This window comes from Rhineura floridana, chromosome 3 (genome assembly GCF_030035675.1).
Source record: "Rhineura floridana isolate rRhiFlo1 chromosome 3, rRhiFlo1.hap2, whole genome shotgun sequence".
NCBI lineage: Eukaryota > Metazoa > Chordata > Lepidosauria > Squamata > Rhineuridae > Rhineura > Rhineura floridana.
The window spans coordinates 229,918,774-229,938,148 of NC_084482.1; the positions used below are offsets into that span (position 1 = coordinate 229,918,774).

The window sequence follows — 19,375 nt, forward strand, 5'->3', positions numbered from 1 at the left end:
ACTGAGTAAAGAAGTACTTCCTTTTGTCTGTCCTGAATCTTCCAACATTCAGCTTCTTTGAATGTCCACGAGTTCTAGTATTATGAGAGAGGGAGAAGAACTTTTCTCTATCCACTTTCTCAATGCCATGCATAATTTTATACACTTCTATCATGTCTCCTCTGACCCGCCTTTTCTCTAAACTAAAAAGCCCCAAATGCTGCAACCTTTCCTCGTAAGGGAGTCGCTCCATCCCCTTGATCATTCTGGTTGCCCTCTTCTGAACCTTTTCCAACTCCATAATATCCTTTTTGAGATGAGGCGACCAGAACTGTACACAGTATTCCAAATGTGGCCGCACCATAGATTTATACAATGGCATTATGATATCGGCTGTTTTATTTTCAATACCTTTCCTAATTATTGCTAGCATGGAATTTGCCTTTTTCACAGCTGCCGCACACTGGGTCGACATTTTCATCGTGCTGTCCACTACAACCCCGAGGTCTCTCTCCTGGTCGGTCACCGCCAGTTCAGACCCCATGAGCATATATGTGAAATTCAGATTTTTTGCTCCAATATGCATAATTTTACACTTGTTTATATTGAATTGCATTTGCCATTTTTCCGCCCATTCACTCAGTTTGGAGAGGTCTTTTTGGAGCTCTTTGCAATCCCTTTTGGTTTTAACAACCCTGAACAATTTAGTGTCATCAGCAAACTTGGCCACTTCACTGCTCACTCCTAATTCTAGGTCATTAATGAACAAGTTGAAAAGTACAGGTCCCAATACCGATCCTTGAGGGACTCCACTTTCTACAGCCCTCCATTGGGAGAACTGTCCATTTATTCCTACTCTCTGCTTTCTGCTTCTTAACCAATTCCTTATCCACAAGAGGACCTCTCCTCTTATTCCATGACTGCTAAGCTTCCTCAGAAGCCTTTGGTGAGGTACCTTGTCAAACGCTAAAAAAGGTTTTAACCTGGCGCCGAAAAGATAGAAGAGTAGGCGCCAGGCGCACCTCATCGAAGAGACTGTTCCATAATTCGGGGGCCACTACTGAAAAGGCCCTAGATCTAGTAACAGCCCTCCGAGCTTCCCTATGGGACGGGACTCGGAGGAGGGCCTTAGATGTTGAACGTAGTGATCGGGTAGGTTCATAGCGGGAGAGGCGTTCCGCAAGGTATTGTGGTCCCGCACCGTGTAAGGCTTTATAAGTCAAAACTAGCACTTTGAATCTAGCCCGGAAACAAATAGGTAGCCAGTGCAAACGCGCCAGAACAGGTGTTACATGTGAGGACCGTCTGGTCCTCGTCAGCAGTCTGGCTGCTGCGTTTTGCACTAGCTGTAGTTTCTGAATTGTCTTCAAAGGCAGCCCCACATAGAGTGCATTGCAGTAGTCCAATCTCGAGGTTACCAGAGCATGCACGACTGAGGTGAGGTCAACATTATCCAGATAGGGGCGTAGCTGGGCTACCAACCGAAAATGGTAGAATGCATTACGTGCCACCGAGGCCACTTGAGCCTCAAGAGACAGGTATGGATCGAAAAGGACCCCCAACCTTTAACCTGTTCCTTCAGGGGCAGTGTAACCCCATCCAGAACAGGTTGAACATCCACCACCTGGGTCGAGAAGGCACCCACCAACAGCGTCTCAGTCTTGTCAGGATTGAGCTTCAATTTGTTAGCTCTCATCCAGTCCATTATCGCGGCTAGGCAACGGTTCAGCACGTTAACAGCCTCACCTGAAAAAGATAAGGAGAAATAGAGTTGCGTGTCATCAGCATACTGGTGACAACGCACTCCAAAACTCCTGATGACCGCTCCCAGCGGCTTCATGTAGATGTTAAAGAGCATAGGGGACAGAACCGATCCCTGCGGGACTCCACAATGGAGAGTCCAGGGCGTTGAGTAGTGTTCCGCTAGCCCTACCTTCTGGAGATGATCCGCCAAGTAGGAGCGGAGCCACCGCCAAGCAGTACCTCCAACTCCCAATTCTGCGAGTCTCTCCAGAAGGATACCATGGTCGATGGTATCAAAAGCAGCTGAGAGGTCAAGCAGAATCAACAGGGTTACACTCCCCCCGTCTCTCTCCCAACATAGGTCATCATACCGGGCGACCAAGGCTGTTCCGGTGCCGAAACCGGGTCTGAAACCGGATTGAAATGGATCCAGATAATTGGTTTCATCCAAGAGTACCTGGAGCTGGTTGGCAACCACACGCTCTAGAACCTTGCCCAAAAATGGGATGTTCGCAACCGGTCTATAGTTGTTCAGGTTATCTGGGTCCAGGGAAGACTTCTTCAGGAGTGGTCTCACCACCGCCTCTTTCAGACAGCAGGGGACCACTCCCTCTCTCAAGAAGGCATTTATCACTTCCCTGGCCCAGCCGGCTGTTCCAACCCTGGCAGCTTTCACTAGCCAAGAGGGGCAAGGATCCAGTATGGAAGTGGTTGCACGCACCAGTCCAAGTATCTTGTCAACGTCCTCAAGCTGTACCAACTGAAATTCATCCAATAAATGAGGACAAGACCGTGCTCCGGATACCTCATTGGGTTCAACTGCCATAATATTGGAGTCTAAGTCCCGGCGGATGCAAGAGATTTTATCTTGGAAGTGCACAGCAAAGTCATTACAGCGGGTTTGAGATGGTTCTAAGATATTCGAAGGGCTAGAATGAAGAAGCCCTCGGGCAACTTTAAAGAGCTCCGCTGGGCGGTTAAGAGATGATTTAATAGAGGCAGCAAAATACCGCTTTTTTGCTGCCCTCACCGCTTCTATATACCTTTTAGTAGATGCACTTACCAAGGCATGATTGTATCCGTCAGGAGTTTGCCTCCATCTGCACTCAAGCCTCCTCCTCTCTTGCTTCATCACTCTCAGCTCCGGGGTATACCACGGAGCTACATGGGCTCTGCAAGGGAGAGGGCGCGCAGGAGCGATCGTGTCCACGGCCCGGGTCATTTCGGTGTTCCATAATTCGACCAGGGCTTCGACAGGAGCGCCAGTCTTATCAGCCGGAAACCCCCCCAGAGCCCTCTGGAAACCCTGTGGATGCATTAGTCTCCGGGGTCGGACTAACTTAATAGGTCCCCCACTCTTGTGGAGGCAAAGGGGTGCTGTAAGACTAAACTTCAGCAAGCAGTGATCTGTCCATGACAATGGGGTTGTTGAAAGGCTCCCCACCTCCAGATCACTATCTCCATGTCCAGTGGCGAAGATCAAATCAAGGGTATGCCCTGACACATGCGTTGGGCCAGTAACAAATTGAGACAGCCCCATGGTTGCCATGAAGTCCTGAGCTGCCCCAGTAAGAGCAGTCTCGGCATGAATGTTGAAGTCCCCCAGTACCAATAGTCTGGGAGACCTCAACAATACCTCCGAGACTACCTCAGTCAGCTCAGTTAGGGAAGCTGTTGGGCAGCAGGGTGGGCGGTACACCAACAGGATTCCCAGTCTGTCTCTTTGACCCAGCACAAGGTGAAGACACTCCCGACCAGTCGCCAACTGGACAGGGTGCCTGATGAGCGAGAGAGAGCTCCTATAGGCCACAGCAACCCCACCTCCCCGACCCTCGGATCTACCACAGTGTTGAACCGTATAGCCAGGTGGGCACATCTGGGAAAGAGCAACTCCTCCTCCTCCTCTTCTTTTTAAGCCTCACCCAGGGATCCTCAAGGCTAAGTGTGGATTTTAACCCAGGCCTCCTTAGTCCTAGTCCAACAATCTAACACAGGGGCCCCCATCCCTTTTGGGCCTGGGTGGGGACATATTTAGATATCAAAGAAATTGTTGTGGGCACCATTATCCCTTCCCTGCCTACTTTTAGACGTTGTCTGAAAATGGAATTATTTGGACAGCCCTTTACAATAGGTTTTTTTTAAAAACACCACCACCACCACCACCCTGTTATCTATTGATGTTTTATTGATGCGTTTAATTATGTTTTTAATATATGGATACTTTTACTGATTTTTTTCGCATGTTGTATAACGGCTTGATAGATTGAATGAAAGTGTGGATTATAAATATTTCAATCAGTCAATCAAATACCCATTTCACTGATGATGCTCAGAACATCCCCCACCCCCCAAAAAACAGGCAGCTCCCTTCTGAAATAGGCAGTGCCACTCCCAACCAAAGGGGATGTGGTGGCCTCCAGCCATCCAAGTTTCCAGTTGAGTCCTCCATTTGATTTCCACGTGAACAGCTTCTGGGCCCCTCCTCCAAAGGCTGCCCTCTCACCAAGGCATCCCCTACTAGATGTGGGGGGAGGGAGGGGCTTGGTGCCCTCCAGATGTTGCTGGACTCCCCCTCCCCACATCCCTCCCCAACCATCCGCCTTCCTGGCTGCCGGGAGTTGGAGCCCAACCACAGATGGAGGGCCCCCCAGCCCGCCCCCCAGCCCTGCATGGCAGATGGAGGCGCCTTTGCTAGGATGCCCCTGGCTGAGCCTCCCTCGACAGAGCTATTGCTGAGTTGCACTCACTTCTAGGGGGGTGATGCCTCCCCAGCTGTTGCCATGGGCTGCTGCCTGCCTGTGATGTCACAAGAGGAATGGCAGGTGAGTGGAGCAGTGGGAGGCCAAGGGGAAAGAGGCAGCTGTCAGTTGGCTGCTGCTGCCTGCCTGTGATTTCACAAAAGGAAAGCGGAGTCCAGAGAGAGGTGGGCCAAGGCGAAAGAGGGAAAGGAGGAGGGATGGATGGAGCAGCTCCATTGTCCACTGGCTGCCTGGAGGGAGGAGCTGTCAATTGGCTGCTGCCTGCCTGTGATGTCACAAAAGGAAAGCGGAGTCCAGACAGGGGAAAGAGGCAGCTAGCACAGAGAAGGAGCAGCTGGCTGGCTGAGAGGGAGTTGCTCCCCTCCTCTCTGTAGTAACTGCCTCATCCTGCATCCCCACCAAAGAGGCAGTTCTTACAGGGGGAACCAGCTCCCCCCTCCCTCCCTCCCTCCCTGGGTCCCCCTCCCAGCCCCCCTTCACTCTCCCCTGACAGAATGCAGCAGGTACCGGCGGCGACGTTCAGCATGGCTTGAGCTTCTTCCAACTAAACAGCTTCTAAGTACATGTTAAGGAGGGCACATCTTTCCCTTAGGTCACCCAGGGGACAAAGGGAAAGCCGTCCCCCTCCCCAAGTTCTTTGCGAAGCTCCCCTTCAGCCACAATGAAAGAGCCCGCTCATCTATCTCTCCCAGGAAGACTACGGGGTTCCACTACGTGAACTGGAAGATGGGAGCAGGCCATCATGTGGCTATGGAGCAGATGAGGTGGCAAGTTCGCCGGGGCCTTGCGGAGCGGGCTGCCTAATTGCAGCGTGAAAGCAGCTGATGCCCACAGCCTGAAGCTGGCCAACAGACCAAGCGGAGGCCAGTGGATGTTGCAAGGCCGAAGCTGGCTACTGTTTGTGGATGTGAGCTTTGCAAGCCAATGACCAGCTGAGCCCCGACAATCAGCTGATTGGGGGAGAGCACTATGTAAGGGACTTTGTAGCCGCAGCCCATCAGCCAGGCCTTCAAACTCCCTTTCAGCCCAGCTACGCAGTAGGCCTCATTATGTCCACAGGGCAGAGGCTGCCCACTACTGCGCCATAGTACAATGGAACACCTTAAGGCCATCACAGGATGGGCAATGCTCCTGACTTCAAGCCTCCAATGACCTCAATGGCTGAGCCACCCAGGGTTATTCCTCTGAACGTTTGCAGCAGCTCTGGCTGTTGTGATGTTCTAGGAGGCCTTAGCACAGCAGGCAGGCAGAGGTTTTGGTGACTTGGACCGAAGACCAAAGTGCAGGTGTCTGCGCAAGGCAGGGCGGAGGGATCCCACCTCCGAAGCACAGGATTCTCGCTCCAGTAAGAATGCCATCCCTCCATTGCTCAAAGAAGCTGTGACTTCCAGTGGTACAGTGGAAGATATTTTAGCTGTTGTATCACTTGTGTGTCTGCAGCCCTGGTGGGATATACATTTAATAAATAAGACTAACATAGCCCTTCCCAGGCTTTGGCAACATGGCGCAGCTGTGAAAAAGGGAGAATCCATGCTAGGAAAGAGATTGAAAGAACAAAAGAGACCCCACTGTCAATAAATATAATGCTGTTAATACAAGATATTCAGCAATAATTGTAAGATTGCTCAGATCTACCACCAGAGGGCAACTCCAAATTAACTAAAGTGTTTTAATGTGCATCACTATAAAAGGCAGGGCATAGTCAGAATTCCAGGGCAATGGACAGAAACAGTTTCCATTAAATCTCTCTCTCTCTCTCTCTTAATGTAAATAGAAACAGAAATGCAGGCGCAGAACTAAGGCACAAGGGAATATAAGGAATCCTCATGCAAAGCGGTTGATAAAGTTACGACAGGCCCCAGAAAGGCATAACATAATTGTTGTTAAATTGTACGTCGCCTAGAGTGGCCACTGGCCAGATAGGCGACCCACAAATTAAATTATTATTATAAAAAATACTTTGAGGAAGTCTTCACCAAGCTGGTGCCCTCCAGACATTTTGGAATGAAAGGACTGTGCTGGGGCTGATGGGAAGTGTAGTCCAAACACCAGGAGCGCACCAGGTTGGGGAAGGCTAAATTATATGCCATTATATATGCAAACAAAGAAATAAGGGACTAGAATCCTAGAATAGTAGAGTTGGAAAGGGCCTATAAGGCCATCAAGTCCAACCCCCTGCTCAATGCAGGAATCCAAGTCAAAGCATTCCCAACAGATGGCTGTCCAGCTGCCTCTTGAAGGCCTCCAGTGTCGGAGAGCCCACTATCAGCATCAGATGATGTATGCATGAAAGTTTGATTTATCACAAAAAAACTCAAAACAGTCTGCATATTTATATAGCTTGCTCAGGTTGAACCTCTTTCTGCCCCCCCCCAGTATTTATTTGGGGTCTGGAACATTGGGTTCCTGCCCCCCAAGTATTTATTTGGGGTCTCTGCTATGTAGATTCTTCACTGACTAATAAGGGGTGATTTAGCAACATCTCAGGAGTTACATACTGGTTTTCCTGGTTGAATTCTCTGATAGGACATAACACCGATATACCATCTGAAGGCATTTCAACATTCCAAGAAATTACGGGGTTTCCCACGTGAATTCTCTGGTGTCTATTTAGATCTGCTTTTCTATAAAACCTCTTTCCACATTCCAGACACTGATAGGGTTTTTCCCCTGTGTGAATTCTCTGATGGGAAGTAAGGTCTGTATGCTGCCTAAAATATTTTCCACACTCCAGGCACTGGTATGGTTTTTCTCCCGTGTGTATACTTTGATGGCAAGTAAGATTTTTTTTCTGGCTGAAGCTCTTCCCACACTCTAGGCATTTATATCGTTTCTCTCCTGTGTGAATTCTTTGGTGGGTAAGAAGGTTCGATTTGTCATAAAAGCTCTTCCCACAGTGTGAGCACACAAAGGGTCTCTCTCCGGTGTGGATTCTTTGATGGGAAGTGTAGCTTGTGATCTGACTAAAGCTCTTTTCACACACCAAACATTTATATGGTTTCTCCCCAGTGTGAACTCTTTGGTGTCTAGTAAGGTGTGGCTTATCATAAAAGCCCTTTCCACAGTATGAACAGACATAGGGCTTCTCTCCTGTGTGAATTCTTTGATGGGAAGTAAGACCAAAACTTTGATGGAAGCTCTTTCCACATACCAAGCACTGATATGGCTTTTCCCCTGTGTGAATTCTTTGGTGTATAGCAAGGCTTGATTTGTCATAAAAGCCCTTTCCACATTCTGAACATTTATATGGTCTCTCTCCCGTGTGAATTCTTTGATGTGATGCGAGATTTGCACGCTGTGTGAAGCTCTTTCCACACTCCAGACATTTAAATGGTTTCTCTCCCGTGTGGATTCTCCAATGGACATTAAGGTCCGATTTATGACTGAATCCTTTCCCACACACTGGGCAGACATTTCTTTTCATTCCATTCTGTTTTTCTTGCTGAACTGGAACTTCAAGGAAGTTGCCACCCTGCCAAGGAATGGATTCATGCCTCCACATTGCCATTTGATTCCCCTCCTGATTTTTTGGCCCCTCATGATTTAGGATTTCCTCTTCTGTCTCTCGGTACTTGTTCCTTTCTAACGACTCTCCATGTGGCCCCTCATCATTCTTAGGGGCCCACCCATCACCCTCTGAAATAAAAGAGAGAGACCTGGTTAGAGCTCAAGGGAGGAAAAAGAAGCTTCTCATCAGACCAAACTCTTTGCTGTGGAGAAGAAGTGGCCACATGTGTAGCTCTGTTCCCAAATTCCTTCCAAAGTTTTAAGAGGGTTCTATATATTCGACAGAAGTGGGTTCCTACATTATACCCACTTCTTTTTTATTTAATAAAATTATTAACTGCTTACTATAAAAAAACCCTCAAAGTGGTTTACCATAGTAACAAGTCAAAACACTTAAACAGGAATTAAAACACAGCATTAATCAACAGATACCACTTGCTAAAAAGGTCAAAAATATCAAAATACTGTACAATTCAGAAATCCTTTGGTTTTAACAACAGAAATATGTTACAGTTGATGCTCCCCAGATAACCAGGGAGGGATGGAACACACTGACATGACATTCTAGAGGAGCTAGAAGAAGATCCATCTAGTCCAGCATCCTGTTCTCACAGTGGCCAGCCACACACCCATTATGGGATGCCTGCAGGCACTCTCCTCTCCTACGGTTTCCATCAACTGGTGTTCGGAAGCACACTGACTCTAACAGCAGAGCAAGAACAACAGGGCTAGGAGAGGTATGTTAGGCTTGCGGGTTTTTTTAAATAGCCCTGGTAATTTATTTAAGTAGTATTTCACTTAATATTTGGGGGAAAATAGCCTAAAAAAACATTTTAATGCTAACTGAAAGATTAAAAAAGTAATAGGGTGATAAAAAGGCGGGGTATGTATGTATAAACAAGCAAAGAAATAAATTGGCCCCCACGCCTGGGTTTTAGGAATTGTGCGCCTGGCATCAAATGGCTGCTCAGGTGAATTGGACCTTCCCCTTTCTCATCCATAGCAATTAGGCAACAACCACTGGTGTGGAGAGGACTAGCAGGATCAGAATCATAGAATCACAGAGTTGGAAGGGGCCTTGTAGGCCATCGAGTCCAACCCCCTGCGCACAGCAGGAAATCCACAGCTAGAGCATCTCCCGCAGATAGCTGTCCAGCCTCTGCTTGAAGATAAAAAAAGCACAATACTCCTGATAGTATGGAAGGTCAATTGGAAATTCCAGTTGTAGCTTACAAGAGATGAGCAACTATTGGGTGGCCCCAGGACACCCACCGTCACCACCGGTCTGGAATTAGCCACTCTTTGGCCAAATTGTCGTCTCCACCTCCTGCAGATACCATCTTATCAGGAGGTCTGTTCCACACAACACAGGAATTGGGCCTTTAGTGTGGCGGCACCTACCCTGTGGAATTCCCTCCCCTTAAATATTAAGACAGGCGCCATCTCTGTTGTCTTTTCGGCACCTACAGAAGACCTTCCTCTTCCAACAAGTCTTTTAAGTTGAGATCTTTATCGCAGTTGGAACCTGGATTGGAATTCTTTTTTAAGCAGTTTTAATTATTTCATCACTTGCTGCTTGCCACCCTGGGCTCCTTTTGGGAAGAAGGGTGGGATATAAATGTAATTATTATTAACAACATCACCACATTACCCCATCAGCAAAGCAAAAGACTGAACGATGCACTGTGCCAAGCAGGCCTCAAGTGGGATAACAGGCTCCTCAGCCCAACGGCAAGCATCCAGGTCCTTGTGGGCATTTGCTCAGCTGGAAATGAAATGTGGGTCAGAGGAGTAGCTGAGGAGAAGCCAGCAGCATCCTTCGCACTCAGACCCACCTCAGCAGAGGTGCAATCTGGAGGGGTTGCCCTTTTTGGAAGGCCCATCTCCACCTCATCCATCTCTGACGAGAAGATCAGCAGATTCTGGGCTTTTCTCCCTCTCAGAGACCCCGGAGGCACGGGGACCTTAGTTGCTGAGGTATGGGGACCATCTCCAGCTCCACACCTTGAAGACCAGGAATCGATGCCTTCCCCAATGCTCTAAACCCAGAGAGAGGAGGGATCCTTTACCTAGAGAGGCCACGTTCCGAGAATTCTCCAGCATGACTTCCCTGTACAACGTTCTTTGGCCCGGATCTAGCAGAGCCCACTCCTCCTCAGTGAAGCACACAGCCACCTCCTCAAAGGACAGGGGGCCCTGGAAGAGGAAGAAAATAGTTTAACAGGGAGGTCATGGGAGATCCGTCCTCTTCTGCCCTCCAAAATAGGAAAGAGATATCTGATCCATGCAGGGAACAGGCATTTTCCTGTAGGGGTCTGAAAGCATTGTGTGAGGAGATGAGCAGAGCTCACAGCCTCCCCTTAATAATAATAATAATAACAACAACAACAACAATAATAATATTTAATTTGTGTGTCGCCTATCTGGCAGATAGCCACTCTAGGCGACATACATTAAAATGGGATAAAATGCAATAGTATCAAATGCAGTCACATTAGTCTCAATAAATAAAATACTGGACAGTCATCAGTACATTTATAAAACATTTACATTTACAGCATATAATAGATGACAAATCATGGAGATTAACCCATCCCAAGGATCTCAAAGGCCTGTTGAAATAGCAAAGTTTTATTAACTGGCTTCTGGACTGTTTGTTGCTCTGGGTTTGGTGACATTTATTCCTGTTATGATGTTGCAAGATTTTTTTTTTAAAGAAGTCATTGCAATCTGTTGCCCGTCTGAATTGTTTCCAAAAACCAGCCTTCCCCAACCTGCTGCCGTCCATCGCTTTGGACTATAACTCCCATCTGCCCCCCACTAGCCCAAGGGCGACAGGTTGGGGAAGGTATTTGATGGCTGAAAGATACTATTTCTGGGCACCTTGAAATTATTAGCTGTGAGGGTATGTGACTGTGTTCAAATATCCTTAACATTGGTAAATGTTTTTAGATATTCTTAATGTTTTGAATGTGTTTTCATTTTGTTTGAATTGTATCGTTTTCGTTCTCTGTAGTTTGCTGCCCTGATCTCCTTTGGGAGGAAGGGCAGGATTAATAAAATAAAATAAATATTCTCATTAGGAAGGCTCAACGTTTAATCAATCACATTTGCATCCAGTCATTCCTCTGAGAAAAACTCAAGAGTCTCCTTCCCTCTCCTTTGTGAGTGAGGCTAAGCTGTGAGTGACCGGACTTTTGTTGAGCTTTTATGGATGAATGTCCATCCCTCCTGCCAGCTGCCATCTGGGTCAAGTCCCTTTCCTCCATCTCTCACCTGGGTAGGTAAATATAAACATATATACACAGAGAGTTTTGGTATCAACCATCCTCTCTGTGCCCTGCAAATGTTGTTCAACGATCCTTTCCTTACCTGAGCTGGCTGCATGGCAGGAGTTTCTGCTCTGCTATGACGAGACGGTTTAGGGAGTGCCACTGAGGGGAATGCATTCCCTGTGAAGGAGACACAGAGGGCGGAAACAGACTTTTTCAAAGCACTGTTAATAAATGTCTCCTTTGCCCAGACCCAGGAGCCAGAGAAATAAAAGCAGCTCATTAATTCAGTGTTTCCACAAAAGGCGAGAGAGAGTTGGGATTTCATATCCCTCCAAAGGAGGAATCCCACACCTTAAGGGCTTTCTCAGTGGTGGCCCCCCATCCACAGAAGGCTCCTTCCCTAGGGAGGCACGCATGGCTCCATCACGATTTATTCTTAGGCACCTAAAAGGCATCCAGCTCCTAATTTTGGGGGGCTTGTCATGTTGAAGCCTCTTTTAGGGGGTGAGCTGCTCCACCACCTGTTATATTTATCCATTATGTTTTTTACTTTTCTATTTAATTTCAGTTTTTATACTGGTTTTAATTTTTTTATTGATTCTAAAATGCTTTGGTTTCACCTTTCTGGAGAAAAGCGACCAACAAGGTTTAATAAAATCAAACAGAATTAATAATAATAATAATAATAATAATAATACCCAGTAACATGTTCCAAGTCTGACCCTCTTGTGCGATCACCCCGAAGAACGGCTTCTGATGGGAACTTGGCAAATTGTCCTTCAGCTTGGGGGAATCAATGATCAGCTCCAGCACCTGAAACGAGCGAGGAACCCATGCAGAGAGCAGGGAGAGGAGTTAGAGGGATGATACAAGGCCAAGGGATGGATTCTCACCCTTGTCCCTCAAGTCTCAGCAGAACCTACAGAAATCAGTGGGGCAGGCATGACATCCCCACATCCTGGAAGCATCGAGGAAGCTCCAGGGTGCCAAATTCAGCATCTCTCTGATGGAACAATCTACCTCAAGAGGTTGTGAAACCTCTCCCTTGGACAAGTCCTGGAAAAGAGTGCTAGCAGGGGGCACATAAGTATGTAATCTTTCTGCATGCTTCCTCAGCACCTTGGAACTACCAGGATGAAAACACGCTCTCTCACCTGCTCCTCCTCCTCTTCCTGCCTCTTCCCCTCCACCTGGCTCAGAAGGAAACCTTCTGCTAGGGCCACCGCCTGGGAACTGGTCTCCGCTCTGCATTCCCTCACCCAGTTCTCCATCTCCGGGGGGAGGACAGCCAGGAACTGCTCCAGGACCACCAGGTCCAGCATCTGGGCTTTCGAGTGCCTTTTTGGCTTCAGCCACTGATGGCAGAGATTGTGGAGTCGGCTGCAAACCTCTCGGGGGTCTTTGGCCTCCTGGTAGCGGAAATCCCTGAAACGCTGGCATTGAATGTCCGAACTGATGACTCCTTCATCCAGGATCTTCTGCCCAGCTCTTTTCCTGAATTCCCCACAGTTCTCAGCCAGGATGGAATCAGGACCTTTTCCTGGTCCCTCCCCTGTTGGGCCTGACATATCCGTTTTCCCTCCGAGGTCACTTTCAGCTCCCACCAGGGCCAAAAGACCCCCTTGCTCTAAAGCGCCTTCCATTCCTAGAGCAAAGATTGCTTGAAAGAGCTCCTGCTTAGTCTCACAAGGCCAAAGAGCCCTTGAAAAAAAAAATTAGATTGCAATCCTCTATGCAGCTACGTGGGAGTTAGGTCCTATTGCATTCAATGGGTCTTTACTTCTGAGTTGACATGCATGGGGCTGTGTGCTGTTAATCTCCACACACACAGATGATTTACAAGCAAAACTGAAGCGTTTCAGTGATCAACTCAAAGTTCTCCCTGTGGGTGGGAAAAAACCAAGAATCAGAGGGACCAAAACAGTATAGTGAAAGCTTGTTGTAACGCAGGGGTCTGGGAACAAAGGATGCACCTGTGTTACAGGGGGTTCTGCATTATAATGAGAGCTGTTGACTGTGTGTAGTATTTTACTTGGGGGACATTGTGATACACACAGTATGTCTGAATCCATGGTACAGCGAGCCCCATTATAATGAGCTCCCACCATATTACATCCCATCACTCAGACATATTCTCCAACATTTTCATTAAAAAGAAACAAGAAAACAAGAAACAAGAAAACATAAGCACAGCCTCCTAGACCAGGCAATAGCCCGGAAGTGGCCAACCAGATTATTATTATTACTATTACTACTATTACCACCACCACCGTCACCACTTCCTCCCAGTAGGAGCCCAGGGCGGCAAACGAAAACACTAAAAACACTCTAAAACATCATAAAAAGAGACATTAAAATATATTAAAACAATCTTTAAAAACATCTTTATGAAAAAGCTTTAAAGGCATGTTTAAAAGCAATTCCAACACAGACGCAGACTGGCAAGCAAGGTCTTCAATAGGTGCTGAAAAGATAACAGAGATGGTGCCTGTCTAATATTTAAGGGGAGGGAATTCCAAAGGATAGATGCCACTACACTAAAGATACATTTCCTACGTTGTGCAGAACAGACCTCCTGATAAGGAGGCCCTCACCTGCAGAGCGCAGGTATCGACTGGGTACATAAGGGGTAAGACAGTCTTTCAGATATCCTGGTCCCAAGCTTTACAGGGCTTTGTATACCAAAACTAGAACCTTCAACTTGGCCCGGTAGCTAATGGGCTGCCAGTGCAATTCTTTCAGCAGCGGGGTGACATGTAGGCGATACCCTGTCCCGGTGAGCTCATTGCCACATTTTGCACCAGCTGCAACTTCTGGACCAACCTCAAGGGCAGCCCCACATAGAGCACATTACAGTAATCCAGCCTGGAGGTTACCAGTCCATGGACAACAGTAGTCAGGCTATCCCAGTCCAGAAATGGCCACAGCTGTCTTATCAGCCGAAGCTGGTAAAAGGCACTCCTAGCCACTGAGGTCACCTGGGCCTCTAGTAACAAAGATGGATCCAGGAGCACCCCCAGATTACAGACCTGCTCTTTCAGAGGGAGTATGACCCCGTCCAAAGCAGGCAACTGACCAATTATCCAAACTCGGGAACCAAATATGCAAAGTCCAGAGGGTCACATCACTTGAAAATGCTTGGAAGTTGTTTAAAAACACTGTATTAGAAGCTCAACTTGAGTGCATACCGCAGATCAGAAAAGGTACCGCCAGGGCCAAGAAGATGCCAGCATGGTTAACGAGCAAAGTCAAGGAAGCTCTTAGAGGCAAAAAGTCTTCCTTCAGAAAATGGAAGTCTGGTCCGAATGAAGAAAATAAAAAAGAACACAAACTCTGGCAAAAGAAATGCAAGAAGACAATAAGGGATGCTAAAAAAGAATTTGAGGAGCACATTGCTAAGAACATAAAAACCAACAAGAAAAAATTCTATATATACATTCAAAGCAGGAGACCATCTAGGGAGGCAATTGGACCCTTGGATGATAAGGGAGTCAAAGGTGTACTAAAGAACGATAAGGAGATTGCAGAGAAGCTAAATGGATTCTTTGCATCTGTCTTCACAGTGGAAGATATAGGGCAGATCCCTGAACCTGAACTAACATTTGCAGGAAGGGAATCTGAGGAACTGAGACAAATAGTGGTAACGAGAGAGGAAGTTCTAGGCTTAATGGACAATATAAAAACTGACAAATCACCGGGCAGGGATGGCATCCACCCAAGAGTTCTCAAAGAACTCAAATGTGAAATTACTGATCTGCTAACTAAAATATGTAACTTGTCCCTCGGGTCCTCCTCTGTGCCTGAGGACTGGAAAGTGGCCAATGTAACGCCAATCTTCAAAAAGGGATCCAGAAGGGATCCCGGAAATTACAGGCCAGTTAGCTTAACTTCTGTCCCTGGAAAACTGGTAGAAAGTATTATTAAAGCTAGATTAACTAAGCACATAGAAGAACAAGCCTTGCTGAAGCAGAGCCAGCATGGCTTCTGCAAGGGAATGTCCTGTCTCAGTAACCTATTAGAATTCTTTGAGAGTGTCAACAAGCATATAGATAGAGGTGATCCAGTGGATATAGTGTACTTAGACTTTCAAAAAGCGTTTGACAAGGTACCTCACCAAAGACTTCTGAGGAAGCTTAGCAGTCATGGAATAAGAGGAGAGGTCCTCTTGTGGATAAGGAATTGGATAAGAAGCAGAAAGCAGAGAGTAGGAATAAACGGACAGTTCTCCCAATGGAGGGCTGTAGAAAGTGGACTCCCTCAAGGATCGGTATTGGGACCTGTACTTTTCAACTTGTTCATTAATGACCTAGAATCAGGAGTGAGCAGTGAAGTGGCCAAGTTTGCTGACGACACTAAATTGTTCAGGGTTGTTAAAACAAAAAGGGATTGCGAAGAGCTCCAAAAAGACCTCTCCAAACTGAGTGAATGGGTGGAAAAACGGCAAATGCAATTCAATATAAACAAGTGTAAAATTATGCATATTGGAGCAAAAAATCTGAATTTCACATATACGCTCATGGGGTCTGAACTGGCGGTGACCGACCAGGAGAGAGACCTCGGGGTTGTAGTGGACAGCACGATGAAAATGTCGACCCAGTGTGTGGCAGCTGTGAAAAAGGCAAATTCCATGCTAGCAATAATTAGGAAAGGTATTGAAAATAAAACAGCCGATATCATAATGCCGTTGTATAAATCTATGGTGCGGCCGCATTTGGAATACTGTGTACAGTTTTGGTCGCCTCATCTCAAAAAGGATATTATAGAGTTCGAAAAGGTTCAGAAGAGGGCAACCAGAATGATCAAGGGGATGGAGCGACTCCCTTACAAAGAAAGGTTACAGCATTTGGGGCTTTTTAGTTTAGAGAAAAGGCGGGTCAGAGGAGACATGATAGAAGTGTATAAAATTATGCATGGCACTGAGAAAGTGGATAGAGAACAGTTCTTCTCCCTCTTTCATAATACTAGAACTCGTGGACATTCAAAGAAGCTGAATGTTGGAAGATTCAGGACAGACAAAAGGAAGTACTTCTTTACTCAGTGCATAGTTAAACTATGGAATTTGCTCCCACAAGATGCAGTAATGGCCACCAGCTTGGATGGCTTTAAAAGAAGATTAGACAAATTCATGAAGGACAGGGCTATCAACGGCTACTAGCCGTGATGGCTGTGCTCTGCCACCCTAGTCAGAGGCAGCATGCTTCTGAAAACCAGTTGCCGGAAGCCTCAGGAGGGGAGAGTGTTCTTGCACTCGGGTCCTGCTTGTGGGCTTCCCCCAGGCACCTGGTTGGCCACTGTGAGAACAGGATGCTGGACTAGATGGGCCACTGGCCTGATCCAGCAGGCTCTTCTTATGTTCTTAAATCTGCTGCAGAGGAAGGCCTCCCTCTCTCCAACTCAAAAAGGACGTCTAGAGGGTGCCTCGGAACACCCTCCCCCAACCTGGTACTCTCTGGGTGCTTTAGACCACAGCTCCCATTGGCCCCACCAGGCATGGCAGTAGGACCTGGTGGAAGTTGGGAGGACAATACTTCCAGAGGGCACCAGGCTGGCAAATGATGCCTTATCCTCCTGCACTCCTCAAAATGGGGGTCTTGAACTTCTCAAGGATTATCAATACCTTGGCACAGTCGTTAACCAAAATGGGGACAATAGTCAAGAAATCAGAAGAAGGCTGGGACTGGGGAGGGCAGCTGTGAGAGAACTAGAAAAGATCCTCAAATGCAAAGATGTATCACTGAACACCAAAGTCAGGATCATTCAGACCATGGTATTCCCAATCTCTATGTGTGAATGTGAAAGTTGGACAGTGAAAAAGGCGGATAAGAGAAAAATTAACTCCTTTGAAATGTGGTGTTGAAGGAGAGCTTTGCGCATACCATGGACTGTGAAAAAGATAAATTTAAAAGAACAAATTAAACCAGAACTATCATTAGAAGCTAAAATGCTGAAACTGAGGTTCTCATACTTTGGACACATTACGAGAAGACCTGATTGACTAGAAAAGAGAATAATGCTGGGGAAAACAGAAGAGAGCGGAAAAAGAGGAAGGCCAAACAAGAGATGGATTGATTCCTTAAAGGAAGCCACAGACCTGAACTTACAAGATCTCAACAGGGAGGTTCATGACATATGATCTTGGAGGTCACTGATTCATAGGGTCGCCATAAGTCAAAATTGAACTGCAGGCACATAACAACAATAACAACAGATGTTGTTAGGCTACAACTCCTAGCATCCCTGGCAAGGGATGATGGGGGCTGCTGTCCAAAAACATCTGGGGGGAAACTGCCTCAGGCATGGGCTGCGGCTTCTCCGAGAGGTTTTAGGGAGGGAGGGGTTTCCTAGCCCAGCTACCCTGGCACACTCTTTAACTGCCACGATTCTGGTCCGCATGGTCCTAAACAGTGGCATGATTTAAAGGGGAACCCTCCTCACAGCAAGACGGACTTCTGGCATGCAAAGTGGGCGCTCCCCTGCTGCTGAGCTTCACTCCTTCCTCAAAAGACAACAGCAAGGCTCCAGTCCTCATGGGTCTCAATAAAGGGATGGTTTAAACAGGAACAGGGAACCCACACCCATGTCAAGCCAGACTTTTTGCATGCAAAGCGGGTCCTCTGAGCGCGGGTCCTCTGAGCGCGGGTCCTCCCCCCCCCCCCCGCTTGCATGGCAGGATCTCATGCAGGGAGGGAGGGGTGTGTGTGTATCTTCCTCTGGGGGGGCAGGGGAGAAAGGTGGATCTTCCCCCCACCCCTTCCCCCCAACTGGCCTCCGCCCTCCAACCCCCCCATTACAAACTCACCAAACCTCTCGCAGCTCTCTTCCTCTTCCTCTCTCGCCTCGGGCAGGGAGGGAGGAGGGAGAGGAAGTGACGTCCACACTTCTCATTTCCTCCTCCTCCTCCTGCCAGGCCTCTCTAGGATTGCAGCGTGGGGTTTTAACCCGTGCAGGCCCGAGCCACGGGGTGCCCCTAGATTACTCCCCCTCTTTCCCTGAAGTTAGTTCCTAGTTCCCAGTTCCTTATTCACTTGAAAGTTCCAAACACTAAAAAAGGAGAAAAGTTGACAGCTACAGCAACTTCAAGCCAAAGTTAACATGTCTCTGAACCCCAAAATATGTGTTGGGGTACACTGTATGATATATCACTGTGATCGGGGGACTCTCCCCGTCAAGGCTAACAATACGTTTATGCAATCAAAATAATCAGGCTTCTGCTATTATCATAAATGCATAATGATGTCGTAAAATCATAAAAAATGAGGAACTGGAGGTGCTCACCTCAAAATCTGCTCTGGGCCAGGACAAATCATATACCCCATGAAAGCAACTGGTTTTCAGAAGCATGCTGCCTCCAACCATAGAATCATAGAATAGTAGAGTTGGAAGGGGGCTATAAGGCCATCAAGTCCAACCCCCTGCTCAATGCAGGAATCCATTTCAAAGCATTCCCGAAAGATGGCTGTCCAGCTGCCTCTTGAAGGCCTCCAGTGTCGGAGAGCCCACTACCTCTCTAGGTCATTGGTTCCATTGTCGTATGGTTCTAACAGTTAGGAAGTTTTTCCTGATGTCAAGTCGAAATCTCGCTTCCTGCAACTTGTGCCCATTATTCCGTGTCCTGCACTCTGGGACGATCGGGAAGAGATCCTGGCCCTCCTCTATGTGACAACCTTTAATGTACTTGAAGAGTGCTATCATATCTCCCCTCAGTCTTCTCGTCTCCAAGCTAAACATGCCCAGTTCTTTCAGTCTCTCCTCATAGGGCTTTGTTTCCAGTCCCCTGATCATCTGTCTTGCCCTCCTCTGAACCTGTTCCAGTTTGTATGCATCCTTCTTGAAGTGCAGAGACCAGAACTGGATGCAGTATTCAAGATGAGGCTGATGAGAAATTTTCTGGCAAAATTGCCCACTGTTTACCTCAGTACACCCGGGTAGGAGTGCGAGCTGAGAGAGTCCCAATGAATAATTTCCTTCCAGATACCAAGTAAAAACACACAATACTTCTTGATCAAAAAGTGTCTCAATCTTACGCGGGCACAGCAGCCTGGCAAGAAGGAGCCCCGTTTATTTTTCAACAAGGGATTATATAGGGTTTTGGGGATCAAGCATCAATAAACA

The 19,375-nt window shown here is 47.3% G+C and overlaps 1 protein-coding gene and 1 pseudogene across 1 annotated transcript in view; one reads left to right on the plus strand and one right to left on the minus strand.

Annotated features, from left to right (window-relative positions):
• The window catches only part of LOC133381918 (zinc finger protein 420-like), a 44,391-nt gene extending 26,277 nt beyond the window's left edge, over positions 1-18,114 (minus strand). The window contains exons 1-6 of the mRNA XM_061621497.1: positions 18,063-18,114; positions 12,418-13,145; positions 11,962-12,076; positions 11,361-11,440; positions 10,058-10,184; positions 7,115-8,117 (exon numbers count right to left, since the gene is read on the minus strand). Coding sequence (XP_061477481.1) covers positions 7,115-8,117; positions 10,058-10,184; positions 11,361-11,440; positions 11,962-12,076; positions 12,418-12,906 — 1,814 coding nt within the window. The 5' untranslated portion in view covers positions 12,907-13,145; positions 18,063-18,114. The remainder of the gene's footprint in view (positions 1-7,114; positions 8,118-10,057; positions 10,185-11,360; positions 11,441-11,961; positions 12,077-12,417; positions 13,146-18,062) is intronic.
• Positions 1-19,375, plus strand: part of LOC133381895 (zinc finger protein 420-like) — a 154,425-nt pseudogene that overhangs the window by 15,657 nt on the left and 119,393 nt on the right.